Source organism: Orussus abietinus, unplaced genomic scaffold (genome assembly GCF_000612105.2).
Source record: "Orussus abietinus isolate OABI.00-Male unplaced genomic scaffold, Oabi_2.0 scaffold22, whole genome shotgun sequence".
Classification (NCBI taxonomy): Eukaryota; Metazoa; Arthropoda; class Insecta; order Hymenoptera; family Orussidae; genus Orussus; species Orussus abietinus.
Window position 1 is genome coordinate 514,377 of NW_019394596.1, and position 13,977 is coordinate 528,353.

The 13,977-nt window shown below is 48.0% G+C and overlaps 1 protein-coding gene across 5 annotated transcripts in view; it reads right to left on the minus strand.

The window, feature by feature from the left end:
* Positions 1 to 13,977, minus strand: part of LOC105702008 (patj homolog) — a 49,019-nt gene that overhangs the window by 4,145 nt on the left and 30,897 nt on the right. For 4 of the 5 annotated variants that reach the window (XM_012429195.1, XM_012429193.2, XM_012429194.2 and 1 more), the window contains 10 exons: positions 10,605 to 10,739; positions 7,852 to 8,010; positions 6,745 to 6,918; positions 6,438 to 6,654; positions 5,850 to 6,151; positions 4,942 to 5,166; positions 4,447 to 4,620; positions 4,081 to 4,242; positions 3,721 to 3,963; positions 108 to 3,379 (listed from right to left, as the gene is read on the minus strand). In XM_012429195.1, coding sequence (XP_012284618.1) covers positions 2,948 to 3,379; positions 3,721 to 3,963; positions 4,081 to 4,242; positions 4,447 to 4,620; positions 4,942 to 5,166; positions 5,850 to 6,151; positions 6,438 to 6,654; positions 6,745 to 6,918; positions 7,852 to 8,010; positions 10,605 to 10,739 — 2,223 coding nt within the window. In that variant the 3' untranslated portion in view covers positions 108 to 2,947. Of the gene's footprint in view, positions 1 to 107; positions 3,380 to 3,720; positions 3,964 to 4,080; positions 4,243 to 4,446; positions 4,621 to 4,941; positions 5,167 to 5,849; positions 6,152 to 6,437; positions 6,655 to 6,744; positions 6,919 to 7,851; positions 8,011 to 10,604; positions 10,740 to 13,977 lie in introns of those variants that run through there. The other variant, XM_012429196.1, reaches the window with a different exon arrangement.

The window sequence follows — 13,977 nt, forward strand, 5'->3', positions numbered from 1 at the left end:
CTATAGAAAATGTTTGTACCTGGCTTGAAGGTGCGATACGTTAATGTCGATGAATGCGTATGAGAGGATGGGGCGGGGGATGGAGGGTTGAATAAAAGAAATATAAATAATGCGTGCAGCATCCCGTTTATTCAACGCGACAAGTACAAGGCTTAAAAGTACGACGTATCGCAGATTCGAGACCGAGTCTTAAGGTGAAGTGAATCGTTCTTATATATCGACAGCTGTTTCAAAGTATATTGAGTATCGTACTAAATGGCATACTCCATCTGTCGTTTTCGTGGAATAATTGTAAAGAAACCAAGTAAAACTCCAGAAATCCCCTGAGATGATTTCCGAGGCCCTATTAACTTCAGAGGGACCCCCTGCGCCATCTATGATTTCCGCGTCAACTAAATTTTCTCTCCGAGAGCTCGTATTACCGTCGTTTTGGCATGGAAGCGCGTAAAGACACTTTTTTCCCCTTTATCCCGTTCAAATGCGAGTTTCGCGATTACCAGAGTGTTCTAAATTGTCGTACAATTATTCTGACACTTTCGTTTCTCATATCAGAGCCTTCAATAATTGGGCATCGAACGAGATATGAGAACTCGGCGGCATTTTGGTTTTGATCTCGGCTAAGTTAAAAAAGACTTATTTGCAAAAATCCACATTTTCTAAGTGTCAGGATAATTCCTAGGTGTCGCGAATCACGTGTCAAAGTTTCGGACGGTTTGGTCCAATACCCTTAAAAAAAAAAAAAAGAAGTGTCTTATTCGAGTTGCGATCGATTTGAGGGTATTTCACTTCACCTTAAGCTCTTTAGCGGCGAATTCGGGCTGTTAATTCCCTCGATTATCCGCACAGCGTCATCGGGTGAATCCGCATTTCCGCGGCGGCTTTTCAGCGGAAAAGCTCGCGGAAAAGCTCGCGCGAAAGGTGGAGGTACCCGCTGGAAAGGAGGCGGCCTCTCGTTGTGACACCCCGTCCGCGAAATTGAATTAGAGGACCTTTTCTCATACGGCAGAGGTTTCCCTCGACGGAGAGCGAAGTTTCCCCGCATTTTCTGTTAAATTACTTTAACGAAGACCACGTCGGTGCTTTCGACAAACACCGGCTTAGTGATGTAACCGGAGGCTTTCCCTCCTTTCCAGCAGGCGCGTCCACGTAATGATTAACCGAGATGTACCGTGTAACCGTAAAACGGCCATCCGCTAATCATAATGAATCGTTAATTAACAATTTTACCGCGCGCAATGTTCCCGGGGTCGATTGACGCCTGATGTTACGGCACTTTATTTTTTTTTTCTCCCCCTTCCAAGTGCCCGAAAGAAATGCATGCACCTCCTCGTTGAATAAGCGAGGACGACCGAAGCTTCGGCTAGGGCGGTGCGTGGATGAGAACGGAAATAATTAGATAAAAAATTAAGAGGACGGACATGATGATCAACCAAAGGCACGTAGGTGTGAGGATCGTTGGGCGACTGATAGTACTATCTATGATTGCCGCACGGAGGGTTGGAAATAAATTCAGATTATTCCCCTCCACCTTGAGAACTGTATGTGACGGTCCACCTTCTAACTCTTAAAGGTACGGCTTACTTTCGTTTCTTAAATTTAAATCCGATCCCCTCCGACTGGCTTTAGCGTCTGGACTTTCCTCGCTTAATCGGAAACTTCCCTGATAGGTAGCTTTTGTAATTCGACACGACTCGGCCGACCTCTTTAATAGTCGCAGTGCATTAAACTTGGCTCGAACTTCGCGTTAATCTAGGATAAACATTTCCATAATAAGGACAGCCTCCCGAGGAGTAAGCTTCTCCCTGCATAGTTTACCCTGCGGACGGGGCAACTTTACCGAATATTTGCATACTTGATTCTCGCCCAATTTTTCTATCTTCCTATCTTAACTCCCTCGCAAATGGCGGTTCGTTTTTACCGCGAGACAAGGGACCTCCCGGTGGAAATAACTCGTGTCATCGCGAACGCGGCGATAAATTAGGCGGTATTTCTGTAAAAAGGAAGCCCTAAAATATAGGTATAAATGTACTTCGACAACCAGCGGTAGCTAAATGTAAAGATTAATACCACCGCGACGGTAGAAAAATCGTAGACTCGTTCAATCCGTCCGGGCCCATACTTAATTCTAAACTTAACGATATAATAATCGAGCCTACTTGAAGTCGTACGTCACGACGTTAACATCGGACTTCAAGTGCAAAGAACTTAGGCATTCGCGTGGCTCAAGAGTTACCTCGAAAGGCACTTTGTCCATCATCTTCCGACATAGGACCTAACAGTTCTGGTAGACCTGGATTAATATAAAGCACCTCGATCTCTAAAATTAATAAGGCGAAAAGCCGCCCCCCTTACGTTAGGCTTCGTAAAATATATATATATATATAGTACCTTCGATATAAAATATTTCTCTTTCCTATTACCAAGTCGCGCCAAGTCCCAAATACAGGAATTAATTGAAATCAATCGTATAAAGGGGGCGAATATTTTCCAGCCAATAACAGTCTCCGGCGATAAGAGTCAGCGGTGGCAGTGCAAAATGCGTAAGACCTTGTCTAAATTGAAAAGGCCCGACTGCTCGGAATCACCTGTGCACAGGTAAAGACCACGTGCGTAGCTACACATCCTCGACCCGGTTACAGAAATAAAATTAACTTGCTCATACTACTCCGTCATTTGAAGCATCATAAGCGAAAGATTGATCGCTCGGCAAGGGTTCCCTGGTTAAGGGAAGGCATAAGAGTTTAGTTCTATTTTTGCAGGGTGTATTCTGGGAGCTGATGCCTCAATACGACCGGGTATCCGCAGATGGGGACGTTGCCCTTCGGTGCATACCCGGTCTCGTTGACGCGTTAGTCTCCGATATGCTTCGTCCTAGACCAGCGGATAACTCGTTATCAAGCCCTTTAAGGATATGTATAGGTATGTATCACCGAGACTAAGTCGATATTTAGAAGCTCTCCGACTTGACGAGGTTGTGCTGGTGTTGCAAACCCTCGATCAAGTCCATGTGGTTGGGCGGATGGACAACGTTAACCTTTCTCTCTCTAAAGTACTCTCGCCTCTGCCTGCGACTGTCCATCACCAGGAGCACGGTCGCCTCGGTATCTTTAGTCTCCCTGACCTCGACCTGATCAACTTGATCGCTCACCTGGGCAATGCTATCCGGGATGGGCAGAGGCTTGGCCACCCCGATGCGAACGGTGCCCTTCGGGGCTCCCTTCAGGGCCTGCACGGCTTGGTCCAAGGTCGCGTTCTCCAGGGCGATGTCGTTCACGAAGAGCAAACGGTCACCTGGGATCAGCTGACCGTCCACCTGGGCGACTCCACCTGGGACGAGCGATCGTATCACTATCACAGTCTCGTTGGGGTTCATTGGATCCTGGAACAACCGAGGTCGAGGTCAATGTTGGGCCGTCTCGCTGAACGAATTTGCCATCCCTTCCGATGGAGTCGCAACTTCAACTAATGCTACAATAGAGTCGAAAGAAAGATACATCACGCGGAAAGCCATGAGAAAATAATTCACTGGAACGGATTAAGAATGTCGGGGTAGCGAGGGAGGTTAATGCTGTTAAGTACAATATTCTCGCGCACTGGGGCTGTTTATCTATCACAATTGCCCGGTTTCTCCACTTGCTGTAGTCTGGATGAAACAGAGAGCGTATACAGTACACCGGTTTAGCCGGGAATTTCTTTTGCCTGGTGGACGAGGAGCTTTACCTGATAATCCAGTATGGAGAACCCGAGTCCTCTCTCTCCTTTAACTAACTCGATGATCTGGGGCTCGGAACTCCACATTGCCAGTCCCGTTAGAGGCTCCAAGGAACGCGATTTCATTTTATTCAGACTGGCGTCTGTCACGGTCGCCGTCGTCGTCGTCGATGCCAACGAGCCGTCAGATTTGGCTTTCACCAAACGGTCCATTGCTGGTAAAAGATTTTGCAGCGAACCGCCGAGGATACTCTGTGAGAAATATTATAACAGGTTGTATAAAATCATGTTCTATGTTCCTCTCCTTTTTTTTTTTAATTCAGTAATCAAACAAAAAATAAAAGATAAATAAATTCCACGGGTTCTCACCCTCGTCTGGAAAGCAGCTTGATGCTGGGCCGTGTCGATTGGACAAAGTGGATCCTGAGAAGCGATATTCCTTCCGCAAACCATCCGAACGTGAATGGGCAATTCCTTTAAAACACTCACGACTTCCATGTGATTAATGCCCAGCAAACGATAGCCGTTCACCTAAAGAGCACGATCAGTTCTATCAGCTATTAATACAGTTCTTCGTCCTCGAAGCATAGGATCGTCTTTTAGATAAGATAAATACTCCAAATATATTTCTCTATTTAACCCAGGGTGTAGATGATTAAAATTGTATTGTGCATTTAATTCCACCGTAATACGCGAAAGTATTAAATCACAAGTTTGCAGGAGAGAGTGCATTACCTCTAACAGCTCATCTCCGGATCTTAAAGTCCCGTTCTGACCAACTGGACCCTCGGGGAGAATGGACCGTATATAATGATGAGGTCTCACCTCCTGACCATTTTCCACGTCGACCGTCCCTTCCAAACTTATGCCCAGGCCACTACCCTCGGCAAACTTCTTCAACTGAGCCACCTGTAGAGCAGGAATTATTAAATCTGTGTTCATCGCAATCGTGATCGCACTTTCCCAGGCCCATTCTTTTCTAGAACACCTTCGCGAATAAGGGAAAAAAAAACCCTGGCATTCCGGGATTTCCGGTTCCTCGATGAACCTCCCCTCGGCCAGAAAATTCATCTCTCGGTTCTTTTTCCCTAAATTTATAAGAAAACTATTTATATGGAAGTTGCGCAGCGCTACTTACATCCGAGGTGAGAGAAATAGGAACGATCGGGTGTAAGGATTTAAGTCGCTCGTATCCTTCTTTTTTTTTTTTTTAAGCCAGCCCATGCTTACCACAATCTCGGTGTCCGGACCAACGATTTTCTGCCACTTCGCCTTGATAGCCGCCCGAATTAATGACGTCAACTCGCTAGAAGGGTCGCTCAAAAGGGCCTCGACATTCGCGGCGTCGTCCAACTCGCCGAAAGAGTTGATGCTTTCGGCCTCGTGGAGGACCGCGCTGTCGACCGTCGTGTGGGACTCTCCTTCCGGCTCGATCTCCGTGGTGGTCTCTCCGTCCTGACAAAAGAATCACGCCGTGGAAGTGCCACTGAATTCTAGCTCCAGGTAGGACGAAAGTGCTCGCGCTAAGTAACGCACTTCCACGATTGACCCAATAAAAAAAAGCAACATTCGAGTAATCAAGTGCCTTCATACTTCCTGCCAGCACAGTTCACTGGCCGTAATCAGTAGAGTGTACCGCGTTCTCGAGGATGCTCGTCTCTCCCAACGAATGCGTATTTATTTTTATTTTTATTTTTTTTCTCCTACTTTCGAGCGGCGTTTCCACCCTAGGAATTAATTATTGCCATCCGCAGTAGAGAAGAAAGGGGTCAAAGGAAAGAAAAAATGAAAAGAAAAGGAACGAGATCACCATCGGTACCCTTGGCGTGCGCACAAATGTGCGCTGAATTTTTCAACGTAGCTTCAACGGCGTGTCGCAATTACCGGGGCGCGCTAGCTGCACTTAGCATGATTGCTGGCACTCGACATTTAAAGCCCTCCAGAGTTACGGAACGCGGCCTTGGTCCTTCGCGAGCGCGACATATTTTCGGAGGTATATCAAGATTCACGTGGGGCTTTCAAGCCCCCGAAAATTCCCTTTCAAAGCTCCCGTTGCCAGTGCCGCGCTGCAGCCTGGGGATATTACGTCGACGCGGTGACACGACGGGGGAAAAAGAAATAATCCCCCACCAACTCACCGCGCTGATCGGGAAGCTGGGCAGACTCGTGATGGAAGGCGAGGTAGGCTGAGGAGGTCTCAGCTCGCTGGCAGCGATCGCTTGCTGCAGTTGTTCGTATTTCGGTCCCCGGAGGTATCGCTCCAAGCATAACACCACGGTCTGCCCGGTGCTTCTCAAAACTTCCACAGCTTCGTGGTTGGAGTAGCCCTGAAGAGAGTGGCCGTCCACCTCGACAATCCTGTCGTTAATCAGGATCTTATTGCTCAGATCGGCGGCGCTGCCTTCGCTGATGCTCTTCACGAAGATGCCGGACAATTCCTCTGCAACGTATCAAAAAACAATTGCATGACATAAACTGGAGATATCGAGGAAACCTGCCGACTGGAGTGCGCGTAGCCCTTAACCCAGGAATACGCCGGAACCTCTGCGGCTCCTTAAGAGTGCTCAATTGTTTTCCCAATCCCCCGTGAAATCCATTCTTCGAGACGACCAAATCCCAGATAAATCCGCGTCAAATGAGACCCTCAGCCGAGGACACGCCACCCAAAGAACGTCCTAATAGAGACACCTCCGAGGCGCGAAGCTTCGTGGCAAAGTTCCAGCAACCTTTCTCGCAGACGTATCCGGCGATGGTGATCCCCAGTCCGTAAATATCTTTCTTCAGCTCCACGGTGAATCTCTCCATCTCCGGGAGGGCATTAACGTCGAGGGGATCCATGGACAGAGGAGGCAGGTTGGAAACCTGGGTCGACCCTGGGACGTTCTGCACGGTTCCAACGGAGACCGGGCTGCGTACGACGTCCATGATGAGACTTGGCCTCGTCTGGGAAGAAAACGGACACGAAGACGTATACGATATATCCGATTATGGGTCCGACATCTAGAAGGGATCTCGATTTTTCACCATAATCACCTGCATCTCGATGTCGGCCTCCTGAGAGTACGCGTATCCATTGTCGTAGGTGGACTCGTCCTGCGGGGGCCTCGGTCCGTAGGTTTCCGGAGCATTATGCACTAAATGCCTGTCCAGCTCATCTGGGTCACCCAATATCTTGGTGGGCACGATAGGGGCGTGACTTCCGAGTGCCTGCAAGCATCGAGAATATTGACACACGCGAGGTTCGACCTATCTCCCGATATATTGGACTCCAGGTCGTTCGACCGCTACCCAGCCGGCAATTTCTCCATCAGGGTCCTCCTGCAAAGAGACTCGTTATTTTTCCGCTATCAATTGCCGGATTATTAATACCGCAGTGCCGACTGTACCCATCCCATGTGCGTGAAAGAAAGATTTAATCCCCGCTAAACGGAAATGTATAAGGATTAAATTCTCCCCCGTTGCGGGCGCATCCCAATGAGCCCCTTGTTTCCCGGTTTATCGGTGTCCGGACGGGTTACGGGCGCAGGAAATAGCTGACACGAGTTCCGCAGCCTGGAATCACTTTTATCCCAGGTCCCCACGTATCGATACTCGATCCCAGGAGCTTCGGGACGAAACCCCGAGGCTTAGTGATCCCCGGAGAGGGACACGACCCGTTCAACTTGGACGTTCGTTCGCTTCGGTCGTCCACTCGGGGAAGATTAACGCGTCACTCGCGAGGACGAATTCCGGCACGTAACAAGGCAGGATTTACGGAGGCAGGAACGCAGAAGCTGGAGGGAATGCTCGACAAAGCGCGGCTATCCTGATTGCAGGATGCCCGAAATCCCACTAGCTCCATAATTAAAGGAAAAATGTTCACTGAAAACTTAATGGTAACTTTATCGATTAATCATATTTTGGTATCGATATTTAACCCCTTGCCCTGGAATTACATAGACTGATTATAGTATATGAAATACTAGTTTCAGGTGGGCTTCTGCCAATTAATTCCCAGTGCAAGAGGTTAATCAGGTGCCGCATGAATGACTTTACCTGACTGATAGGTAGGTACCTATGTGGCATTCACTTTCTCGTTATATATTCGGACACTAGAGGTATTGCCTTAGTACAGATAATTGAAATAAACATTTTACCCACCTGGTAATCAGGGGAGGTGGGTTCGACGGGTCTAGCGACAACGAGGCGCACGTGGGTGCCGGATTGACGTAAAACAGCTGCGACCTGTTCACTGCCCATCCCGCGCAGGTTGACGTCTCCGATCTGCAGGATGTGGTCGCCGCTCTGGAGCCGATTGTCCTGGAGACGACGAAAATTAATCATTCTTCTTAAGAAATCTTCATCCTAAATTATAGACCAAGAGAAGAGCGGGCAACTTTGTACAACGAATCAAGACGAAATGAGCGTCGATCGGCATATCTACCCAAATAATAAGGTATTTCGTTGGTTTTAATTTATAAAAAAAAAATGAAATAAAAAATGTGGAGGAAACCGCGTCGGAATACCTGGCAGCTATTTTGTGGAATACCCCGGCTAGTTACCGGTGTCTATGCGGCATCGAGCACGATTCAATGGGCATAACCACCCGGAACTGGAGAGAAGCGACAGGCGGGGGAATCCGCGCATCCGATTCGGCGTTTTACGAGGCGATCGGCCAATTTCCGGGCCCGTCGAGGGAGCCAGAGCTTTGCCGGGGCCAATTTTGAAAATGCTCCGGAGCTTTGAGCCGACTCGGAAAAGGAGAAATCCACCCTGGCGAGGAGTCGTCCGCGGGATTTCCTCGGTGGGGGCGCGGCCGGGAAAAAGCGCCAAGGGTGGCGGAAAAAAGCGTCAGAGGCGGCGGGGAAAATCGGGGCTCCGGTATTTTCATTTTGCCGTCCTCGTTTAAACTTTACGGGCCGGCTCCCTCTCTCTTTCTCTGCCTCCTCTTAAGCCATATTAAAGCCTGTCTGGTCGGGTTGTCCCGGCCGACAATCATCTCCCCCAAACAGGCGGAAATAATCAACTGTCTTTGATGCGAACAAAAGGGTTTAATCATCCCTCGGCCAGTCCCTTGGTTCCTACCCTCGGAGGACATTTCCTACGGGAGACCCTTTGGGACGATATCGAAAACGACGTTTTTACCCCCAGGAAGGCCGGCTTCGACGGAATTGACCATGGCCAGAGAGATAGAGATAGAGAGAGGGGAAGAGAAAGAGGAAAACGGCCTCTCGTTAACCGACGATGGCCGCCATTCGATTGCCATTTATGCAATATGATCGCACTGCAGCGCGAAACGGCGGCCTGAGAATGGCCGAACTGTGTGGTTTTCCGGTGGCTCTTTATTTTTTTTTCCCCCCGACGAGGTAGTAAAATTTGCTTTTGCCCAGGGCCGCACCGAGAACGGATATGGGCCTCCAAGGGGAATATTTTCCGGATGGGGTATTAAAATGTGTCTTTGTCGAGGAGCCATCATTGGCGGTGGTGAAAGCACCAGTTTGGAGCTTTGGAGGGACGTACTTTTTGAACGAGTAACTCCAACCTACCATTTCACGGTCCCTCGCCTTTCTCGCCGTCCGGAATACACGAGTCGATTTTTCGAGCCGATAATACCCTATTTCCATAAAGAATCGGGGGATCCGGTTTGCGGATTTCCACTCATTGCCGGATGGGGCTGGATTTCATATAATTAATGATAGCTTGTATTTCCTATTAGCCCTTAACACTCCAAGTGTGTCTCTCAAGCACCATCGATGTGCGGAGTTCTACTCCAAGTCTTTCAAGCACCACCGACTTGCAAGTAGAAGTATGATGAGAATAAGTTGGAATAGCCAGTCGATACTCACAATTAAAAGTCGGAGTGTCAAGGGTTAAACGGTATTACGTAGCTTTTGTTTTCTGTAAAGTGGAGTGGAACACGGAAGACGCGTCTGTTAAGGGGGTAGTAAACACCAAGGGGAGATAAAACCGGCGTTTAATCCCGAAATAGGAAGGAACGAGATCACGCGCCATTTCCGGGAGAAGCGGTGCGGTGCACGCTCGTTAACGGCCGCCGTAATTGAATCATGTTCTACGCAAAACTACCGAGGGATTTACCGAAAGAAATGCAGAATCGCAATTCCTTCCTCCGGCACAGAGGGAGAGATCGCACTCACGAGGAAGGAGGATCTCTCTCTCGAGGCAATTATTAACGAAGATCGTCCCCGTGGCATCCGACGAAGCGTTAAGTGCCATCCACGGCACGGACCAATTTATTTAACGAGACTTTCGAACGACCTAATCAGATCGAACCAGGTCGGGCCGAATCAATTTTACCGCGCTTTCTCGAAGCTCGATCGATCTTATCGCTCTGCTTCTCGACTTTCCTTCTCCATAAGGAGAGGTCCGGACGAATTAGCCCGATAAGCCCTTTCGAGCTTGGGGATCTCTTGAAAGGAAAAGTCGTCGACTTGAATTATACCCTTTCTCCTCCGTAGAAAGTATTAAACTTTCCATTGCCGGCCACGTTATAATTTCTCCACTCTCGGGACTATCTTCTGTCCTTCGATGGGCATTAATATCATACATTGACGATTTACCTCAAACTTGTAACTTTGTAGCGTCATATTAAAAGCTTCCTCAAATTTCAGAAGTGACAATTTTAGCGGAAAACTGACCACACCCGCGTATTCAATTTATAACGTATGTTATAAATGTTGCTTGGAAGTGTCATAAAATTAGTATATCACGTCTGAATAAAACCTCTCACAAAAGATTTATAAAATTTCAATATTTTTCTTCTTTATCAGTGCAAGGGAAATTGGCGGTTTCTGTCGATACCTTCTTCTAAAAATCAATAATTTCCCGATAATCTGTAAGAATGTTTTCCTTTTTTTTTTTCTTTCTCCTTTTACTTTTACTAGTTTTACACTCACGCGATCGGCCACACCCCCGGGAAGTATGGTCTTGACGACGACGCCGGTGCTGCGGCCTCCAATGATGCCGAATCCAAGACCGCTGCCATCGTTGATCAGGTTGATCACTTCCACTTGTGCCCACTCTGTGTTTAACTGCAAGGATAAAGAGAAAAGAGGTAGTAAGAGAAAAGGAAATCCTGATTACTCGGCCGAGCCGGCTGATCGAACGTCGGCGCTTTTTTAACGGCGAGTGTCTCCCTTAGCGGAGAATTTTCCGCGGGTTTCCCCCTTTCTTCCCGCCCTCGGATCCCCGTTGCGGAAAGCTCCCGTCGAAAGGGCGCAGGAAATACTTGGATAATCCTTCCTGTAAGCCGCGATCAGCGTTTTAACACGCCCCTGTTATTACGCGGAAGATTTACGCTCCGGCCCAATTAGCAAATCTCGCTTCGCCTTCTTTTCCTTCGCCCGGACTGGGACGGGGTTTATTCCCTTTTCATCTTTTTCTTTTCCCCCCTTGCCTCAATTTCCACCGGCGATATTTCCCGACTTTATTCGCCACTCCGGAGGGATAATTCACGGGGCTATCATTTCCCAGTAATTATCAAACTGACGAACAAAGTGAATTAAGGGCGGAGGAAGCAGAACTCCTGTGCGTTAATTTACCCCCGCGATGTCCCTCGACTTGATCGGATATTGTAAATAAAAAAATATTCCGGGAATTTATCATTAAACTCGTATACCACCGAGAGCCTGGACTCACAAATTAATAATAAAGATGCACCGAGAAAAATAATGCCATTGAACCAAAGAGATATTTCGTCAATTCAGGGAAATATCTGACTCAAATAAATTCCAATAAATTGGACGCAACGTTTATTCGGAATAATAAGAATTTATTTCCGCTCAAATGAGATTAGAGTGATTTTCTGTTGGAAGGCATCGGGAAATATGATTTATGGAACTCCCGCAGGATTTAGGGGAATCTCGAAATAATGAGCGAAAGGTGGGACCTCGTTTTCGCGATTATTCGGAACACCGATATTTCGAGATTCTGGGGAGGTAATTAGACCATATCCTATCATTGAGGGTATTAACTGGAACATTGGATCCGTGAATTCGGGTCTCCGGTCCCATAATTAGAGTTATAATGGAGTTCCGATACGCCTCTTCGTGTAAGGGGGAGACTTACAATCGAACTTGTAAAGGAGTCCCGATGTGACTATCCATTTCCAGATGCGACTTGCGCGTTAACGCAATTACCATGGCTCATCTAAATCCTCGACTGCGGTCGTAGTCGTTACACCGATTTATTCCCTAACTTTGACGGCGTAATCGCAAAACAATTGGCCCGCGGTAAAACACCCTACTCGTTAGCATTACAAATGCGTACGTTATCAATCGAGGTTGACGGTACTTCACGGAATTTCAATTTCAATTTCAATCGCCTTATCAAATGTCGCAAACGGTCCTCCACTCTCGTGACTAGAAGATTTCCATTCTCCAAGACCGAGCCAAGATCGATAGTCCATATAGTACGTAATACAAAATTTTTATCCATTAATCCAATTCACTATTTTCATCATTTTCCACCCTCGACAATATAGCGATCGAAAAGTCTCACCCTTGACCCGACAATTATTTCTTCAATCAAGAAATGGTCTCATTGATCCGTTCGGTAGCTTCCAAATTGATGCGTTTCCTCGAGTCGAGTTAAAAAACTAGTGATTAGCTAATCAGGCCGATAAACTCGCGCGGCAAACAGTTATCAGGCGCACGTTAAACAGTGAAACGTCCCTAACGGCTGGGAAATGAAATTAGGTCCAAGCCCATCGAAGGTCGATGCCGAAAATGTCGGCCCTAACGAAGCGTAGGACGTGCGGACATCCCGGAAACGTTTGGAACATGTCCCCGGAGGTCCGCGAACAGGTCCCCGGGGATGGTGACCGTACACCCGGAAAACCGAGCTCTCCCAGGGAAAACTCGGCGACCTCGTTCGACCAGAAAGCCAGCCAGGAACGATCTAGGGACTCGACCAATGGAAATCGGATGAGCCCTCGAGACTACGTGCAGAGAAAACATGGCAAAAGAGGGTGAAAAAAAAAAAGGGGGCGCAATAAAATTCCGGCAATAACGAGGAACTTCATTTTTTGCCGAGACCAAGAGCGATATTGGTCGTCGGTAATTTTCGCGAACCCTCGAAAGATGAGGAGCAGAGACAGGACCTCCGGAAACCGGCAGAAAAGGAATAAAATAAAATAGCTCGGGAAATTTAATACCGACCATAATCGTGATACCAACTAAACGATGAATCAAGCCGAGGCAAATGAGATTCACGAGGGTCCGAGGAAGTAGGGGTAAAGAGCAAACGTATTTGCAGTTCCCCCCAGCGCGACCCCCCGCCGAGTTGAAAAGTAATTCAGCTCGTTATTTGCGGGGTTATTTACGACTGGGCTCGCGGACGGGGGCCGGATTTGCCAGAACGTGAACTACCTCGAGGGAGATAATTCGCATCGGGGTTATTTACGGGGCGTTGCGGATTTATTCCGCGTTTCCGGAGACACGGCGGCGGCGACGACTGAGCGGCTACCGAGATTTACAGGAAGCCGCGGCTTCGACATCTGGATTTTCGGTAGTACGGGAGAGATTCCCCATCCGAGGAGCTTTACAAACATCCCCCACGTGTTCCTCCGATCTCCGATTCCGGAAGGATCTTAGACGAAATTCGGGTTAATGATACCGCCTGTTCCTCGAACGAAAAGAAAAAAAATCAATGGGAACTCCCCCCCCAAGTCCTGTTTCGACCTATCACTCAATTTTCCCACCTTCCCCGCGATCCTTCCTCCACCTTTTCCTTCATCGCACCTCCTTCATATCTCCCAATCAAGTTCAATCATCTGCCTCGACCAATTCCCCCGGCCTCGGAAACGCGATCAATGGAAACCAATTGCTCGGGACAAAAGGGGGAGGTTCAAAAAGGGGGTTAACGCGGACAATGTCACGTCGCCCTCCTTTTTGGCAACTCCTTCGTCGGCAAGTCCGAGGTTCCGTTTGACTTCGCGCGTTAACCCCTTCCCTACCCGTTGAATATTTTCCGTTTCGAATACCGAGTACCGGGGAAAATAATGAAATTCCCGAAGCTGCAGGTTGCCGCAAACTCGTATTGTTAAACCAAGGATAAAAATGATACAATTTGTGCGCCCCGCCGATTAACAATTAGTGAGCCAACTAAGCGGGACGTGATTCACGTCAGCGGCGATCGGGAATAGAATTTGAAATGACGTGAATTCACGTCAGCGGCAATCGGAAATGGAACTTGAAAAGACGTGAATTCACGTCAGCGGTCGCGAATGTGTGTTGCCTATTCTGAAGTTCCGATAGACGAGCACCCTCG